The following is an 18,775-nucleotide window of genomic DNA, read 5'->3' on the forward strand; positions in this document are numbered from 1 at the left end:
GAGAGAGAGAGCTTCAAATCCCTCATTTTTTTCGTAGCTCCTCCACAAGTCAACGAGAGATGGAGATAGAGCCTTATTTTTTTTTTAAATTTTTTCAGCGAAATCAACAAATTTAAGCAATTTCAAAGAAAATTTAGGGCTCCAACTTTATTTTATTTCATAATAAAGATAACTTTATGATTTGAGGAGCTACAGAGGAGATGAGGATTTCTGAGTCTTTCCTCTCTCTCTCTTGGCCTTTCTCTCTTTTTTCCTTCCTCTCCCTCCTTTGTTCTCCCTCTCTCCCTCTCTCTCTCCCTCTCTATCTCTTTCTTCCTCCCTCTCCCTCCTTTGCTCTCCCTCCCTCCCTCTCTCTCCCTCTCTATCTCTTTCTTCCTCTTTTGCTTCCCTCTTCCTCTTTATTGTTAGATTTTTTAAACTAGAACTATATTGGTTATGTCCCGTATAATTTAGTACATTTTGAATCGGATGGTTTTGAATGATATATATATATTTTTTATTTAAAAAAAAATTATTTTAATATTTTGCATGTGAGAGACACCGTATTTTTAATAAAATCAAAAAGATAAATCCCCCGTCCTCTCATATTAAGAGTAAGGGCCTGACAATACTATTTGCTATGAAAATCCCTAGCACACCTCTTCTATATTTTATCCTAATTCAAGTTTGCAAGTTAGCATGGAAAATATTAAATTCGCAATTGCCTTAGTTTCAACATTTTTGTGTTGATCTTATTCGATCAGATTAGCTGCTATCTTATCTAGCAAAAGTTTACTACTGATTATAAGGGCAGAGAATTAAATTCACTGTTGTGAAGTCGGCCATGTACTTATCCCATGTCCACTGATAGATTAGATATTAATGAATTAATTTCACTGTTCCGAAGTCGGCCACATCTTATCCAATTTCAAACCTTCCACGCCATTAATAGCACAAATTTAATAAATTATTAAAGAAGCGACTTTAACTCACCGCACAGGCAGAATGCAGCAATCTTTGGGCATGTCAAGTGGGTAGCACGTGGGATACACTGATGGCTGCGTTCCATCCAACGCGGTCGCCACCAGATTCGCTCGGATTTTGTATATCCACACCCCCAACTTTATTTTTTTAGACGCCATATTTGGAAAGGATTCTCTGTATGGATGCCCACGTTAATTTCGATAAATTCGGCACAGACTTTGCCGTCTCTTTTCCGAGATATAACATCCGCCGGCTCGCCCCTCCCACTCTTCACCTCGTTCCGAAGCTAAACGCTTCTCTCCTTCTCTCCTTTCCCAACCCCCAACACCCACCCCTTTTTCGATGATTCGTTCCTTCGCCGATCCATTCCGTCGAATGACTTCGATTGGATCGGCGGCGGTGGAAAAAATTGGATAAAATTTGATACGGCAGTGTATTTGGTGGAGAAAATGGGCGAGGAGGGAGAGGCTTGGATGGAAAAATCCGATCTTTAGGGGTTTTTCATCGAGCTTGAGGCTGGTCAGGTTGATGGGTTGTTTCCCGTGCTTCGATTCGAGCGATGAGGGGGTGTTCGACACAGGGAGCGAGAGGGAGGATAAAAGGGAGGAGCAGCCCATGGTCCCTCCCCGTGTGGACCTAGTATCCTCGGGTTAGTTCGAGTTTTTGTTTTTGTTTTTTTTTTTTTTTTTAAATTGAATTTTTCTATGGCTGGATCCAATCTGAATATCTGGGGTCGTAAAGTTAATGGATTTTCGTTTTACTTTGATCTGGGGCGCCGAAATGTTCTCAAACTATGATTTGGTTAGCCGTGGATTGTTTTTTACATTGGATCATTAGAGAAGGAAGAACAACAAAGTTTTTTTTTTTTTGTTGTTTTTGTTTTGAAAAAAGTTCACACAGATATTGCTTCCTCTCTTGATCTTTGATTTAATTTGAATGACTGAATGGAATTTTAGAAACCGTTTTAAATTTTTATTTTTATTTTTAGTTGGCTTGTATAAGCTATGAATTTTACTTAGTCAGTCAACTTTCAAATGTTTCAAAGTTTTAATCTTTTTTTTGGCCGATATAAGTAATAAATTTTATGGGTGTTGGAGCAAACAATTATCTAATTTCCAGGTTTGTTTGGTGTAGATTTAGTAGTTTTCTCCCCTCCCTCTGATCTATAATGGAGTTGAGAATTTTTCTTTAAGATCTTGGATTGCTAAAACTGAATGAAATTTTACTTCCTGCACAAGTTAGGTTGTATTTATGCTGTTTGTTGGATTTACAGTAGCTGATAGTATGAGGTCTAAAAGCAACTCAAGATCAGAAAGGGAAACACAGTATCAGAAGGATGGGTCTGGTGTTACTATCTCGGCACAGACGTTCACTTTTCGGGAGCTTGCTGCTGCCACAGGGAATTTTAGACCTAAGTGCCTTATAGGGGAAGGGGGATTTGGCCGGGTCTACAAGGGGTACCTAGAGAGCACTGGCAAGGTGATCATCATCTTTAACATATGAAACTTTCATTTTGTTTCTTGCAAGTGAAAGGCTTTTGTATGTGCACATGTCAAGATCTATAAGCAAATAGAAAAGATTTTGCAATTGAAAGGATTTTGTTTCTATTTGCTTGATTTGGTATCAAAATCTATAAGCAAATAGAAAATGTATACATTGGGAAAGGATTTTGTATGTGCACATGTCAAGAATTTTTATGATTCTACAAGATGGAATTAGATTGATACATTTAATGATGGGTCTGCATACTTATACCATCAGGTTGTAGCCGTGAAACAGTTGGATAAAAATGGACTTCAGGGGAACAGAGAATTTCTTGTCGAAGTTCTTATGCTGAGCTTATTGCATCATCCTAATCTTGTAAATTTAATTGGTTACTGTGCTGATGGAGATCAACGCCTTCTTGTATATGAATTTATGCCCTTGGGTTCATTGGAAGATCATTTATTGGGTACGGTCTCTAGACCTTTCATTTTTTTTTTTTTTTTAATTTCTTCACTTAGTTCAGAGTTATTAATCTTCCTTTATCTGGCACCTAAGAAGCTACAAGTAGTTGAGTACAACCATGTGGAATAGAATGTTTCTTCCTGCATATCTTTGTTCTCTTGAACAGCATTTTTTTTAAAAATTTATTTTTAAATTCCTGTTATTCTTTTTTAATTTGTTCTGTGTTACAGTTTTGAAGATTAAGAAAAAAAGGCTGAATATCTAGTTCCTAAACTATAAATATATTGTCATCTCATGATTCAATCATGTTTTTTTGGCCTTCTAATATCAAGTTTTTCAGTCTTTTGTGTAAGCAGAATTAGATGACAACGAAGTTATACAATATTTGAGTGCGTCTCGAAACAGCTAACATCGTTTTGTCAATTTATAGACATTTAGGAGTTTTCATTTGGAGCCTTCATGATCGCCCAGGGTCTCTTCTTTTCTTTAAATGCTATGCATATTAGATAAAGTTAAGAGACTTGGACGCAGCTTGAAGTCATGTTATAAAATGGTGGATCATATTGGAGGCAACAAAGTTCCTTATTATATTGAATAAGTTTGTGTGTCCTAGTTCAGATATTTTTTAGGATTTACCAATTTCTTTCTCTTTGTCAGCCATCTGTGCATTATCAAATCACTAATTTTTATGCACCTGTGATACATGACATTGTATGTGTAAATCAATGTCATGTATACTCAACCATATTTATCCTTCTTTCTAGACCAAAGAGAATCTATAACTTATTGCTGAAAATCAATGAGAAGTTTAATTACTTTCTTTTTGTAGTTCAATGGCAGCAATTCTCATTCAGATAATTGCACTCTAGTAAATGCCCATGCGATGGTGCACTCAAAGAATTTAATAAAGAAGAAGTATTTGATTTTGAGTGGGATGTGAATGTTATTTGTTGAGGGGGGAGCCTCTTACAGGAGTACTGGAGGGTGAGGGGCCATAGGACTGGTGTTGCCTCTTTTCTCCTTTCTATCTCTTTGTTTTTGTGCATGTGAGGTGGTTGGCGTGGAGGGGATTGAAGTGTTTGGGTAGAGGAATGTAACTAAGATGCTGTGGCATGTTTTAGAAGAAGTGCGGTTTTGAACCTTATGGGGACATAGTCACCCAGGATCCCTGTCTCCACCACCCCTGTGCAGGTATCAAATTGAGCCTGTTAGACCATAGAGCTACAATCTCTAGGATCCATGTTCTCCTTTCACCAAAAAGGCACTGCTTATTTCTGATTACTTGTAGGCAGTGGATCAATTTGTGTCCCATTTGATAAATGCATGTTCGTCTTTGCGTTAGCTACATCATGCAGTCCTATTGTATTTTTCCAGTTGGTTATGAGCATCAATTCATAATTGGTAGGCATTGACAGCACACTTAATCAGGCCCATCTTTTCAAAACTGTTGGAGATAGCAGAAGCCCCCTCTGTTGTGCAAAAAAGAGGTGGTTGTGGCCTTGCTTATGTAATATAGTGTACATATACATATCCATGCATAATTTGTCATATGTTTGTGCAAAAACTGAAGTTTCTTCTGCAAGTATTTGAGTTCATGTTCTGAGACTAAGTAGATTGCAGGATGATTATAATGATTGTCCAAAGGATTCAAGTTTTGATGCCGGTGATTGTAATAATTGACCAATAGGATTCAAGTCATGGTACCAATACCCATCCTGGTTTGGTCCCAGGCTGGTATGCTAAAGGGATGCCTTCATCTTGGCACTTGAGATGGGCAGGCATCCTGATAAGGTACCGAGACACCATTTTTTTCGTTTTCTCTCTTTCTCTTTCTTGAGTGAGATGCACTATCCTGGTGGGTATCGAGCGCCAATCTAGCATCCCAAGTTCCCAACTATCCTGACCTGTAACAATCAGGATAGCTGGAACATCTTGAACCATGTGGGAGCTTGTGCTTGAGGGGGCATTTCGGTACCGTTCCTTCATTGGAATGTTACAATAGTGTCCGGACATGCTAATGTCGTTGGGATATGAATCCCTGGATTGACCAAAATATAATGCAATATTGTATCTTAGCCACTAATTGGTGAAGCAAAGGCTTACATTTTAATCTTGTGATTTATGTTTCAGTCTTGAACATAGACATTATTGACATAGAACTTTTTTTTTTTGCAACAAGTATGATTTCATTTTGTTTGTGTGTGATGCCAAATTGTCTAACATATAATTCTTTCTTTCTTTCTTTTTTCCTCCCTCTTCCAAATCTCTTTGCACTTTGTTCATCCAAGTCTTCTTTGATCTCTTCTTTTTGACTAATTGGACAGAAAACTCTCGCCCTGATCCTGTGCAGATAACCTATGACAAAAATTTCCATCAATCTTTATAATAAATCTCCCACCTTATTTGATGTTGTACTCTAAAACATCCTATGTTCACATATTTTTAATTTGTCATTAATTATAGTTCACCTTAACCTTAACTTTCTTAGCTCATGCTTATTATGCTCATGTGTTCTCTTTTCTGGCTTACACATTTTTCGCATAAGTGCTATTAATGACTATGTGACACCTTAGCGACACCTTTAATTCATCCATTCTGATTTCATCTTGTTTGAGTCATCCACATAAACCATTTTTATTTGATAGATCTAAGGTCATGAAGTAATATGTTTGATGAATTTCTTGGTCATCAAAACAAATGATATTCTTTGGTTTATAAATGTTTGCATAGATTTTGCACAACCTGCATTCTAAACTGATTTGAACCTTTTTCCTGTTAGAATTTCCTACTTTTTCTTTGGTAGCATTCACCCTTATTCATAGCAATCAACTCTATATCATCTGCAGTAACATGCACCCAAGGGTATCTTTGGGAACTTAAAGAAAACCAGTGAGTTTAGAGAATATGCCAATTAACAAGTAACTTGGCTTCTTAGGGCTTATCTCAATTTGTTCTTGCTCCCTATATAGCTACCTTGTTTGCTGAGTAATATTCCAATGTAATTATCTTCAAACATCTCCAATACATAACAGACTCAACATGCTTTTCATCCATCACCAGGAAATAGCTTCTCTTATTCTCTATTATATGATTTTGTAAAATTATTCATTCATGTGCTCTTCATCTTGCTTTAAATTTCTCAATCCTTAGGACCTGTTTGGAAAGGATAGGATTGCCCCAAATCCTATGGATATAAATCGCATTTCCTTTCCAAATGTTTGAATGATTTAATTGTGGGATAAAAGAAAAATAAGAAGTGGCTAATCCCATAGGAAAAAAAATGACCTCTAGAGGTCATATTTGTCTTACGATTGTTGGGCTCGCACCTCCATCATCTCCGATTTCTTTTGCCCACACCATCTCCTTCCTCCCACGTCGGCGCCCTCCCCCTCTTCCGACTCCTACCCCTCTCCAACTGCCCCCTTTTGGCCCCTCTCCTTCCTCTCCCTCCTCTCCCTCCCCCAACCGATGGCCTTCCCTCGACCTCCATCTCCTCGCCCCCCCCAGAACCTAAGAAACCCCTCCGACATCCCTCAAGTGCTCTCCTTCGCCACAGATTTTCGAAAAAGAGCATGAAATGAAAAGAAAAAGAAGTGAAAAGAAAAAAAAAATGACCAATCTATGCGGGAAAAGGTCTTACCTTTAATTTTTTCCATCTTTCCCTTTTTTTCATTGATTTTTCCTGTCTTCCCCAGGTTTTTCCTCTATTTTTTACATCCCTGGGAGTCTCAATCGGGTGGGTGGCTTGGAGCTGCCGAACAGGGAAGCTTAGATGATGGCTAGGATTTTGTGTTGGGTATTTATATATAACAATCTAAACCGTATAAATTTATTATCAATCAATTTAAAGAAGATGTGAACTTGTGGCTTATTGGTTAAGATAGTGGTTAGGCCCAGAGAATGCCGTACCGGGCCAAACCGTTTGGTATGGGGCATACCGAACCGAATCGACGGCCAGCCGATCCGGTTTGGCCCTTTTTTTCGAAAACCACATCCGAACTGCATCGAATCGGGTGGTTCGGCACGGTTCTGGGCCATACCGTCCAAAATCGGGTGGTATGGCTCGGTACAGTTTGGTTCAATTCGACGTTGAATCGAACCATTCCGACAAGATCCACATGGGGGAGGTGGGGGGTGTAGTGGGGTCTGGGCTGTCATTTAGTGGCAGTCCAGATACTTTCTCTGAGAGACCTGAGAGCTCTCTTAGAGAACTTTCGAGCTCTCAGGCATTCGACGACACGTGAAAAAAATTAGAAAAAAAAATTCTGTCAAATTGTAGCACTGGTTCGAGAAAATATTGATTTTTGATCAAAAATAATGTAATGTATTATTCTTTTAGTAAATATTTTATTTTTTATGTTTTTGTGACTAAAAAAGGATAAGAACGAAGAAGTATGAAAATAAGAGAAAATTATATCAAAATTTTGTTATTTTGGTATGATTTGATCGTATGTGATAGATCTTTGGAAGATCTACATGATGACACTAAAATCGTTGATTTTTATTAATTATATATTTTTTAAATATATATTTATTCATAAAAAAATTATTAAAAAAATAAATTCAAGAAAAATAAAAAATCAGAGTTTCAGAATCATATTTAGAATGATTCAAGCTACTTGAATCTAACCTCAGATTTTTTTTTAAATTTTTGAAATTAAAAAATATTTTTATAATTATTTAAATAATAAAAAAATATTCTTAAATGAAAAAAATATAAAAATAGTATTATATTTTAGTTAATTCAAAAATATTATTTGAAGCATATAACATATTCTTTTGAATTTATAAGTTTTAAAATTATTATTGAATTTTTTTTTGAATTTATATATAATATTTTTTTAATAATTATTAAACTATCATGTTTTGGTATACTTGTAAAAATTTGAAAGAAGAAAGATTCAGATCGTGACATTCGTTGATTTTCATTAATTATATATTTTTTAAATATATATTTATTTATAAAAAAATTATTAAAAAATAAATTGAAAAAATAAAAAATCAAAGTTTCAGAATCATATTTAGAATGATTCAAGCTACTTGAATCTAACCTCAAATTTTTTTTGAAAGTTTTGAAATTAAAAAATATTTTTATAATTATTTAAATAATAAAAAATATTATCAAATAAAAATATGTAAAATTAATATTATATTATATTTAATTTAAAAATATTATTTGAAGCATATAACATATTTTTTTGAATTTATTAGTTTTAAAATTATTATTGAATTTTTTTTGAATTTATATATAATATTTTTTTAATAATTATTAAACTGCTGTGTTTTATTATACATGCAGAAATGAGTAAGAAGAAAGATTCAGAGCGTGACATTGATTGGGATCATGGCGAGATGTTCTCGGCTCAGTATCATTGGAAATGTAAATGGTGCAACACAGAGTTCAAGAGAGGAGGGGTGACTAGATTGAAGCAGTATCTGACGGTGGTTATCCTGATATGTCCATGTGTCGGAAATATCCACAGGAGATCCGATAATTGATGAAGAAGTACTTCGTTGATTCGAAAGCGGTGAAGGAAAGGACAAAGCAGAAGAGGACGGAAGTGGATCATTGAGCTGCAGAACCACCTTCTTATCACTCTAGAGAGTCAGAAGAGGCTTCCGCTTCAGATAATGAGGAGGCACAAATTGAGGCTGCTATTCAGACGAGTTTGGATGATCAGTACTGGTAGGAAGAGATGGTCAGGTATAGAGAGCGATTTGGACCATCATGCTACGAATCAGGATCTGGATCAGTAATCGGTGGGGGAGAATCTGAGTTCAAAAGGACTACCTTAGTCAGAGAGTCCAGTGGTAAAGGGATCAGACACAGCATGTCATCTTTGTTGGGAGCTTTTAACAGTAGGAGATCTTTTAGAGATATTCCAGCAGGAGCCATCATCTATAATTTGGATCTACATGCTTTTTCCAGCAAGGATTCAAAGCAACAGAAGATTGACACTATAGTGAAAAAAATAAGAAGGATATGTGGCGAGCTATTGGATTATGGTTTTATTTCAGTTATATTCCAGCAAATGCAGCAGGTAATTTTTACTATTGATTTGTTATTTCAGCCATAGAGGCTGCCGGACAGGGTGTAGATCCGTCAGGACCTAAGGACATCTATGGTCAGCTTCTTGACAGTAACAAAGAGGATCTGCAGAGATGGATTGCTTTTTACAAGAATAAATGACCTACATACGGACTGACAGTGATTTGTGATGGTTAGATCGATCCTACTAGATAGAGCATCATTAATTTTTTGACATACTGTGATGGAAAAATATTTTTTCACAAATCAATTGATGCTTTAGATAAGATACACGATGCCTCGTATATCCTTGATCTGATGGAGGAGGTGATTGATTCAGTGGGTGAGCAGTATGTCGTGTAAGTCATCACAGATAATAGGCCACAATATAAGGCTATCGGAGAGTTACTGATGGAGCAGCGACTACAAATATACTGGATCTCATGTGCTGTACATTGCATTGATCTTATATTGATGGATATTGGGAAGATTCGTAGGGTGTAGCAGGTAGTGGAGATTGCCCAGAGTATTATTAGATTCATCTACAATCACACATGGATCCTTTTATTGATGCAGACATATACTGGGGAAAGATCTTAAGACTGATGTCACACGATTTGTTATCAACTACATAGCACTTGATGGTCTTTTTCAGAAGAAAGCAACCTTACATCAGATGTTTGTTGGTGCTGAGTGGCGAGAGAGCAGATATGTGAGGGTCGGCACTGATGGAAGTCATGTGGAGAATTTGATGACGAGTCAGTCATTCTGACAGCGGACTGAGAAGATAGTTAAGGCTATTAAGCCATTATATGAGATGCTTTACGTTGTGGATAGTGAACGATACCCGCAGATGGGCTTCTTATATTACATGATGGAGAGGATAAAGAAACAGATCAGTGAGAATGATCTGAAGCATACTCAAGAATTTATTAACATCATTGAGCACCATTGGGACTATCAGATGAGTAGAGATTTGTATCTAGTTGGTAAGTACGGATTCAAAAATATTTTAAAATATTTTTTTATACTTATAAAAGTGTATTTAATCAATTATGAAATTTATCTGTAGCTTACTATTTGAATCCGAGATTTCAGTATACCATTCATGGGATAGATATGGATGATGAGCTTCTTGCTGCTCTTCATAATGTGATATATAAGATGGTGTTCGATCCAAAAATCGCATCCTTGTATCTGTAAGAGGTATGCTAGTTTCAAACAGATGTGATTATTCAACTGAATTCGATCTGTATTCAACGATATATTTATAAATTTAATAAATATATTTTTTTACAGACGAAACAGTTTAAAGAGGGATCAGATAGCTTTGGAGTTCTATCAGCTGTTATAAGAAAAAAGCAAATGAATTCAGATAAATTTCATATCAATAATGAGCAGCATAGATTGATATCAAATGCCTAATAATATCATAAAATTTGATATGTAATTTTGCTTTTGCAGCTGAATGATGGATTCATTTTGAAATGTCCGCAGAATATTTAAGAGGTATGGCTATCTGCATTATTTCTTAGACGGTCTCTGCTAGTGGCTGTGAGCGCAATTGGTCGATTTTCATCTTTATCCACAGCAAACAAAGAAATCGTCTGACACAAAAGTACCTCAATGATTTTGTATATATTCACTATAATCTGAGGTTGAGGTTAAAATGCATTTAGAAGGAAGTACAATTGAAGTACACTGATCCGACACTAGATGATTATGCTGACGAAGATGATGATCCGATCATCGAATGGCTTACAGGTCAGCAGTAGGAGCCAGAACTTGATGAGCTGGGGTCTCTTCCACGACCAGCCAGTGTGGTAGCTTGGAAGATCAGGGTGGATCCAGGATAATGGGCAGAAAGAAATATTTTACATAAGATTCTAATTGATCAGCTACAGTCTGAGGGGACATAGGGGACTCATTCATCACATGACTCGATGTCCGATATATCATTGCAGAGGTTTGAGCCATAAATGTTTAGACGAGGTCAGCAGTTAGCAACAAGACATCCATCCTTCCAATCATAGAAAATTTAGTCACAGAGGGGCACAAGGGGAAAAAGAAAAGACAGTTGCACGTGCATCACTCTCGAGAGTACAGGAGCTATCTGGTTCAAATTCGAAGATCAGAAAGAGTGATGATGATACTAGTAGTAGTAGTCATAGATCTGATGATTAGAGAGAAACTGAAAGATAGGATACCACTACTTATGAGACATAGCCGTAGGGTGATATTCGATTCACCGATAAGTCTCAGTTTATACACACCATACAAAATAGGGATCATGGTGGATGAGTCGGTAGAGACCGTGGAGAGCCGATTTCATATAGACGATGGGCTCCTAGAGACCGTCCAGCATACGATGCAGCTGCAGACGATCTTGCACGTGAAGTAGGATCCATGGATGTATCTGGATCATCCTTGCATTATGGATCCTATTATCCACAGTCACCTTATGATCCATATGGATATGGTGCATTCGAGATATCGTCTTCTTGTGGTTATTATCTTGTGCAGTCTGAAGCATCTTATGAATCAGATTTTACTACCGACATATTTGGATGGGATCCTCCATAGCCATATCATCATCTCGAAGATACTTCTCAGTGTCAGAGTTTGAATGAGAGATCTGAGATGTCTTATAATCCAGAGAGGATGCTTTATGGGATGAATATTCAGGAGTACAGTGCTTTTTGATTAGAAGGATGGACTGATGTTCTTCCAGACTATACCAATAATTCAGATATCTACAAGCGTCAAGACACTCGACGAGATATTAAATGCAGAGCAGATCTTGAGGTTAGTATATCATTTTTTGTGTCTTGTACTTTAAAAGTTTAGATATATTTTAATGCACATTTGTATATTTTTTTTTTAATTTTAGGATGATAGAGTTGTAATATAATGTAAATAAATACATATTTAAAATTTTGGATTAAGATTTTCTGTACCGCTACCAAACTCAAAAACTGAACTTAAATATGTCAATAATATGTAATATAATGTAATTTTGGGGTTATAATTATGAATTAATAACTTGAAGATCTAAAAAAAAATAAAACAAAAAAAAAATTTATACCGGTACCGAACCAGTACGCCAGAGCATACTGTGTGTCGGTACAGTACGGCATTAGTACCGTACCATATCGTATCGGCTCGGTGCCGGTATGCGAATTGGTATCGGTACAACAAACCTTAGGCCATTAAAAAACTTGGAGTTCAAATCCTTATATCCTCCTATTTTTTAAGTTTCTTTATAAATTTATGATAAAAATTTATAGAATATATAATCAAATTCAAGAGCGGTTATTTGAGAGGCAAATTCCAAATCCATCCCAAACATGAACGAATTTAAATTTTAAATTCCAAAGACATACAAAGATATGTTAGCTTTGCTTGATATGAATTATTTTGCAATTATAATGATTAATATTATTTTAATAATGATAATTTTATTATTTTGGCAGGTACTCGTGGGGCGATTTTCAAATCCATCCCAAAGCTGAATGGATTTTAATTTAAAATTCTAAAGATATACAAAGATATGTTAGCTTTTTCTTGATATGAATTATTTTGTAATTATAATGATTAATATGATATTTTGATAATGATACGTTTATTATTTTGATAAAAGAAGCAGTAGAGAGAGGAGGGAAAGAGAAACAAGTGATGGAGAAGAAATCCTAATTTATCATCTAAATATGGGTTAGGATTAGCAACACAGAGTTTTTTTTCCAATAGGATTTTATGTATAACCCTATGTATAATCCTATAGGATCAAAACCTACATTCCGTTATGAATTTTATCCTAAGGTTATAAATCTTAGACATCCAAATAGGCCCTTATATGAGAAAGCCGCCTTTATAGCAATAATTTATGGAAATAAAGATGAATATATTTTTTCCTTAAATAATTGATGTCTAAATATGGACTACCATTCCATCTATTTTTGCAATATTTGTGAAGCTTTTTATTAATTATTGTTTTTTTGGACAGAATGCATTTTTTTTGTTATTGATAGGATCTATGTTTTTTGTTCTGACATATAATGAATTTATATTGTCTAAATCTTAAGGAATCAAACAATATGTTGGAATTGATCTGGATACTTTAAGATTTTATAAGACAGCAAAAGGTGGAGTTATCGTCCTGTTATACTGTTTTATGTTTCTCAAATAAATTTTCATACTTGATATCTGAACTTGTTTCTTAAAGAATTTGAGCATCAAAAATTACATGGTCTAAAGGGAATATCTTAGATAACTCTGAAATTTGTTTGTAAAGAATCATTTGATTTTTCTGCTGTTATGACATGAGTTTTAATATGAGTTCAGAACTAGCTTTATGTTTCTCATAAGCAAAGATTCAGATCCTAGCGAGACGTCCCGTGGGACACCGGGACAAGGTGCCATCCCATATGTCGGGATATCTTGGGATATCCTCTGTCCCAAGTGTCGGGACGGGATGGGACGGTGGTGCATCCTGTTTCATAGAAAAATCGAGACAGTCCTGTCCCACGGAATTTAAAGCTTTGCTCATGAGTATTATCCGCTCGGTCTCTTTTAAAACAACTCACTAGCTTATTATACCATGAAAATTTTCCAGACTGCAAGGAAGTTCCATGGAATCTTTTAATTTTGAGTTTGGATTTAAGTGAGGACCTAAAGTCTAGCCCTTTTTTAATCTGTGTTGAAAGTCCTGGTTTTAGTCAGCTACGGGAGATATCCACTAGGAACCCTGATGTGTGTCATATGAGTAGAGGGGTTTTTGGCTTTTTGTTTTCTATGATCTGAATTGTTGTTTCAGTTTTGGATTGCTGTGATTGTTCCAGTGTTTGAAAGAAAAAGAAAAGATATCATTGACCTTGGGCTTGGTTTAAGTCAAACTTGAGCAGATCTTTTACTTGTGTAATAATTCCTTGTGGTGTTCCGTGGTGACATCTTTATAATTTGTATCTTAAGTAACAAGACATGAATCTGCTGATCTAAGACGTCTGTGTGACTTGATGATTCAGTGACCAATCATATTCAGTTTTTGCAAAAATATTGGACAAAGAAGATCTTTAGGAACATGCCTTATCTGGATTTCTAGATGTGACCAAACAAGACTACTGGCTGGCCCCAAGAGGATGACAATTAGTGCTTATCTGCTGGTAGATCACACAACCTGAATCAACCAAGAATTTGCACTTGATGATGCATAACATGCCCATCAATATCTAGTTTCTCATGAAACTTGTGGTATCGTGCGTGCTTGAAATTCAGATTTTAGAAGTCTAATGCATTGTCGCCAAAGTTTTTGATGCATGCATATTTCCTAAGAAATGATGGTGCTGCGAGAAATATCTATGTGGATTCATGGCAGGACTATATACTATATCTTATTGTTTTTGACAAAGTAGCAAAATATATTTATCTTCTGCTTGAATGTAACAAAAGACTTCTCATTTTCAAAAGATTGAATAATCTAGAACTCTGGTAATTGGAGTGGTTGGATGATTACAGACCTGCCACCTGACAAGGAACCACTAGACTGGAATACGAGAATGAGGATTGCTACAGGTGCAGCGAAAGGGTTGGAGTATCTCCATCATAAGGCAAACCCACCTGTTATTTATAGAGATTTCAAAGCATCCAACATTCTCCTGGATGAGGGGTTTGACCCAAAGCTCTCAGATTTTGGGCTCGCAAAACTTGGCCCAGTTGGCGATAAATCTCATGTATCAACAAGGGTGATGGGTACCTATGGATATTGTGCTCCAGAATATGCTATGACTGGACAGTTAACGGTTAAGTCTGATGTCTACAGTTTTGGTGTTGTACTTTTGGAGCTGATCACTGGACGGAGGGCCGTTGATAACAGTAGACCACAAGGAGAACAGAATCTTGTTTCATGGGTGAGCATTTTTACCTACTCATAGTAGATTATGATTTGGTTTTGAATTTCAAACTAATGAATGCTCTGCTATATTTTCACTTTTCAGACTGCATCTAGTAGTCTGGGAATATCTAATTACAATTTTCAGGCAATTTTTGAAAGGGGACTTATTTGGTTTGGACTCTTTAGGGGCTGTATTTTATCATTCCACAGATACAATGAAAATATTGATGCAAATTTGCATAACGAGCCACTTATCTTTTCCAGACATAAAACTCCAATTTTACCTAGTTTCACCTATTTTGATTAATACATAGTTGTCACTTGAGCAAATCTCTTAAGAAACTACAGAGGAAAAATTCAAATATGCATAAATATTTGTGTCCATATTAGACACTTAAAATTGACTATTAATCCGGCAGCATCAGAGGGAAAATTTGACTCTAATGTGATTTTGATACTTTAAATGTCTGCGCTATAATTTGTAAAAGGTGTATACCGCTTTGTCTGCAAGTGGCATAAGTGATGCAGAGCTGAGCAGTGTGCAAGGAACTGCAAATTAATCATCTGGTTCTTTGGGGGAAAAATTTGATCTGAACTTGGTATCGTCCATGCTTCTAAGGAAACAAATGAAGCTTTATGGCACCTTCATAAAATAAGCCGATTGTGCTTCTCAATGTATCATATGAATATATTTCTAGATTTGTGTTCACGTAATGTATGATGTTCACTCTTGAGATTAAAGTAATTCATTAGTATTTGTACCTCCTCAGGTAAGGCCCATACTTAATGATCGAAGGAAGCTCCCAAAATTAGCTGACCCAAAGCTGCAAGGACGGTTCCCTATGCGTGGGCTCTACCAAGCCCTTGCAGTGGCATCCATGTGCGTCCAAGATCAAGCTGCCTCCCGTCCTCTTATTGCTGATGTTGTCACTGCACTTTCCTACCTGGCATCCCAAGCTTATGACCCTGGTGCATTGCATGCCTTCAGCAACAGATCTGGCAGGGACCATGATGAAAGAAGCCATCAAGGAGGTGTAAGAGTACTAGCAAACAATGAGGAAGGTGGAGGGTCTGGCCGGAAATTTGTAGAAGAAAGAGAGGAATCCCCAAGGGTGGTTGTTGGGGCCTTGAACAAGGATTTCGATCGGGAGCGAGCAGTGGCAGAGGCAAAATTGTGGGGAGAGAATTGGCGAGAGAAGATACGGGCTAATGCTAATCAACGAGATGCTTCAAATGCTAATGGATAGAGGTTAGTATTCGCTTCTCTTCCATTTTTTTTATGTACAAGAGAAGTGAGATCTTACAGCAAGGTGCTATTGACATTTTAGCTGTTGCTTCTCTTTTCACCCCTTTTCTCAATTACATCTTCTACACAGAGGGAGTAGCAGAGTTGAGTGTCTAATATTAGAGGCAGGAAAGGATGTAGTGGTGCTGACAGTTGGTCACTGAAACTCTTGTGCTTTATAGAAGTCTAAAAAGTTGCGTGGAAGAGGAGCTATGTTGAGTACTTTCTTCCACTGTTACTCAGTTCTAAGTGTTCCATTGATCTCCCATGATATGAAAAGGTTCCTACTTTTCCACATAAGCAAGCAAACTAACCGGTACTCGAAGTTTCCTTCGAGGTTGAAGAATGGAATGTGCTCTGTGGATGAAAGAGAATCACAATATGATCCACATACATTAATATTTTACAATGCTATCAAAAGTATTGAAATATTTGCTACGCATTATAAATTCCAAAAATCACAAATACTTTTAAATAAAACCTCGTTTTATTTTATTTTATTTTTTTTACTCAATATGAAAAATGAAGATATGATGAGTGATGGTCACCTGGACTGTGGTTGGCTTGGTGATCTGCAATATTTTGCTTTCAATCTCCCAAATTGTATCTTTCCAGGAAAAAAAAAATTAAACACAAATGTCACACTTGGACCTGACTGATGTCATTTGCTGAAAGAAGAGAGTAAAGATGCCATGATGCAATGTAAAAATCTTAATTGATATTTGATATCCATATGTTTTGTTATGTTCTATAGGGAGCTAAGATGGCAAGCATTGGCTTGAGATCATTTTAAGCTGAATTAATTATACAGAACTTGTTTCTGTTTCTTTTTTTATTTTTTGGTTGAATATATTGAACTTTAGTTATTTCAGTACCAGGATAAAATAGTCTGCCTAGGCGTATGGAAATGTTAGCTATAAGCAGTCAAGCTGATCATTTCCCTCCAATGATTCTTTTTCCCACTCATGCTTTTGAGCCAATGTATTATGATTTGGGGGTGTCTATTTCCATTTGAATGGAAACAATGTCATTTTTTTAATAGGTAATTGGTCTTCTTTTAGTCGAGATTCTTTTACTTTGACTAAAATCCTTCTAAGATTACTTCTCAAGACTTTATTATCATGGTTGGAGCTCAGTTTGATGCCACTGCCAACGTCTTTCAATCCCGAACTAGTGGCAGGTACCTCTCTTGTGTCTTGGCGTTTTCTTGCCAATGAAAGTTGCTTATGTCATCATTCTTACCTTGCTGAATACAAACGCTAACCTAACATACCATGTAATTGCTTTGTATTTTCTTTCAGTTTTTAATTCCAAGCTAGTGCTAGGTTGATGCAGTTCTCAATGTTGTTTGCTTAGTTTTGTACCTTCACCAATGCTATTGGGTGTATTTTCTTAGTGTTGTATTCCTATATCACCCTCATACAATGTACATTGCCATTATTACCATGCTGTTAAAGTTCTCTATCATAACATGAAGGGGAGACTAATGGTCTATGGTTGATAATTCTTGAACAACATCTATTTTCCCACAATATAATATTTTCTTTTGTGGTAAGATACAATATAATTTTCTCTGAGCATCTTATGCTTCATTATTCTTGAATGCGGCTCCTTATATATCCATCATCATTGACCTCCTTTTTTTTTTTTTTTTTTTGGATATGTTCTCTTTCTTTTTCTAGTCTTCCTCTAGTATTGAGGGTGAAAGTGATATAGATATTATTCGTTCGAATTCATTTTCGTATTCGAATCAATTCAAATATGGATAAAAATTTGAGGATCCGACTTATATTTGTATCCATATCTGTTAAAGTAAAATGGATCTGGATAGATGACTATCTAATCCGTTTCCGAATATCCGAATCTATATATAATTCTATATAATTTTATATAATAATTATTAATTTTTAAGAGAAATATATAATTATATAAAAATATTATTAATTTGATTTATTATCTGTCTAGTAATATCTTTGATTATATATTCATAAAGTTTAATTATCTAAGTAATATTTATAAGTATATTTATACTTTCAGTATTCGAATTATATCTGTATCCGTTTGAAATAAATATGGATATAAATTTTTACATCCGAATAATATCCATATTCATATTTGTATTCATTAGATAAAATAAATATGGATATGGATACGATGATATTCGATCCGTATCCGATGCGATTTTAGTCCTATCTAGTATTGAGTGTAAAGGCTATTAATGTTGTGAACCTATCCATGTCCAAATTTTTGGGAACACATTATCCAAGAAACAAATCTGGGAGTGGTATGATCAATTCGTTTAAATAATAAATCTTCTACTTCTCACAATTGATCTTCTTGAAGAATGACTTCCCGACCACCTTTGAGTGCTGCCCCTTGCCTATCTGCTGTTGCCGGTTTTTTCTGTAACATCCTGCTCTACATGATATGGACGATTGCACCCATCTTTACACAATCCATCTTGTTTAAGTCACGACATTTTCGCTAAGTTATCCAATCAATTTCAATCATTAGTTTATGGTCAGTACCAAAGGAGCTTATACTGCAATGTCTCTGGTTCATATAAGTCGTGGACTTCATTCTAATATCATTTATAAGTAGAGGTGTGTACTGTTTAGTTTAAGTTGGTTTGGGGTCAACTTTCAAACCAAATTAATTTGAATCG

General features: G+C 35.7%; 1 protein-coding gene across 2 annotated transcripts; it reads left to right on the plus strand.

Annotated features, from left to right (window-relative positions):
• Window positions 1-1,176: 1,176 nt before the first annotated feature.
• Window positions 1,177-17,505, plus strand: LOC105048968 (serine/threonine-protein kinase PBS1). 2 transcript variants are annotated; one of them, XM_073261069.1, is made up of 6 exons: window positions 1,177-1,612; window positions 2,237-2,442; window positions 2,725-2,914; window positions 14,450-14,841; window positions 15,596-16,074; window positions 17,153-17,505. In XM_073261069.1, the coding sequence occupies exons 1-5, from the start codon at window positions 1,492-1,494 to the stop codon at window positions 16,070-16,072; spliced, it is 1,386 nt and encodes a 461-aa protein (XP_073117170.1). In that variant the 5' UTR covers window positions 1,177-1,491; the 3' UTR covers window positions 16,073-16,074; window positions 17,153-17,505. The 2 variants fall into 2 exon arrangements, with proteins under 2 accessions (XP_073117170.1, XP_010926781.1); XM_010928479.4 differs by lacking the exon at window positions 17,153-17,505 and adding an exon at window positions 16,202-16,410 and having other exon boundaries at window positions 1,178-1,612.
• Window positions 17,506-18,775: the final 1,270 nt, after the last annotated feature.

Source organism: Elaeis guineensis, chromosome 7 (genome assembly GCF_000442705.2).
Source record: "Elaeis guineensis isolate ETL-2024a chromosome 7, EG11, whole genome shotgun sequence".
NCBI lineage: Eukaryota > Viridiplantae > Streptophyta > Magnoliopsida > Arecales > Arecaceae > Elaeis > Elaeis guineensis.

Excerpts from the sequence above, each read along its gene's own strand:
- LOC105048968 (XM_073261069.1), top strand. The coding sequence starts at position 1,492 with ATGGGTTGTTTCCCGTGCTTCGATTCGAGCGATGAGGGGGTGTTCGAC. Across the intron at positions 1,613-2,236 it reads TGTGGACCTAGTATCCTCGG|TAGCTGATAGTATGAGGTCT; the intron begins GTTAGTTCGAGT and ends TTGGATTTACAG. Across the intron at positions 2,443-2,724 it reads ACCTAGAGAGCACTGGCAAG|GTTGTAGCCGTGAAACAGTT; the intron begins GTGATCATCATC and ends TTATACCATCAG.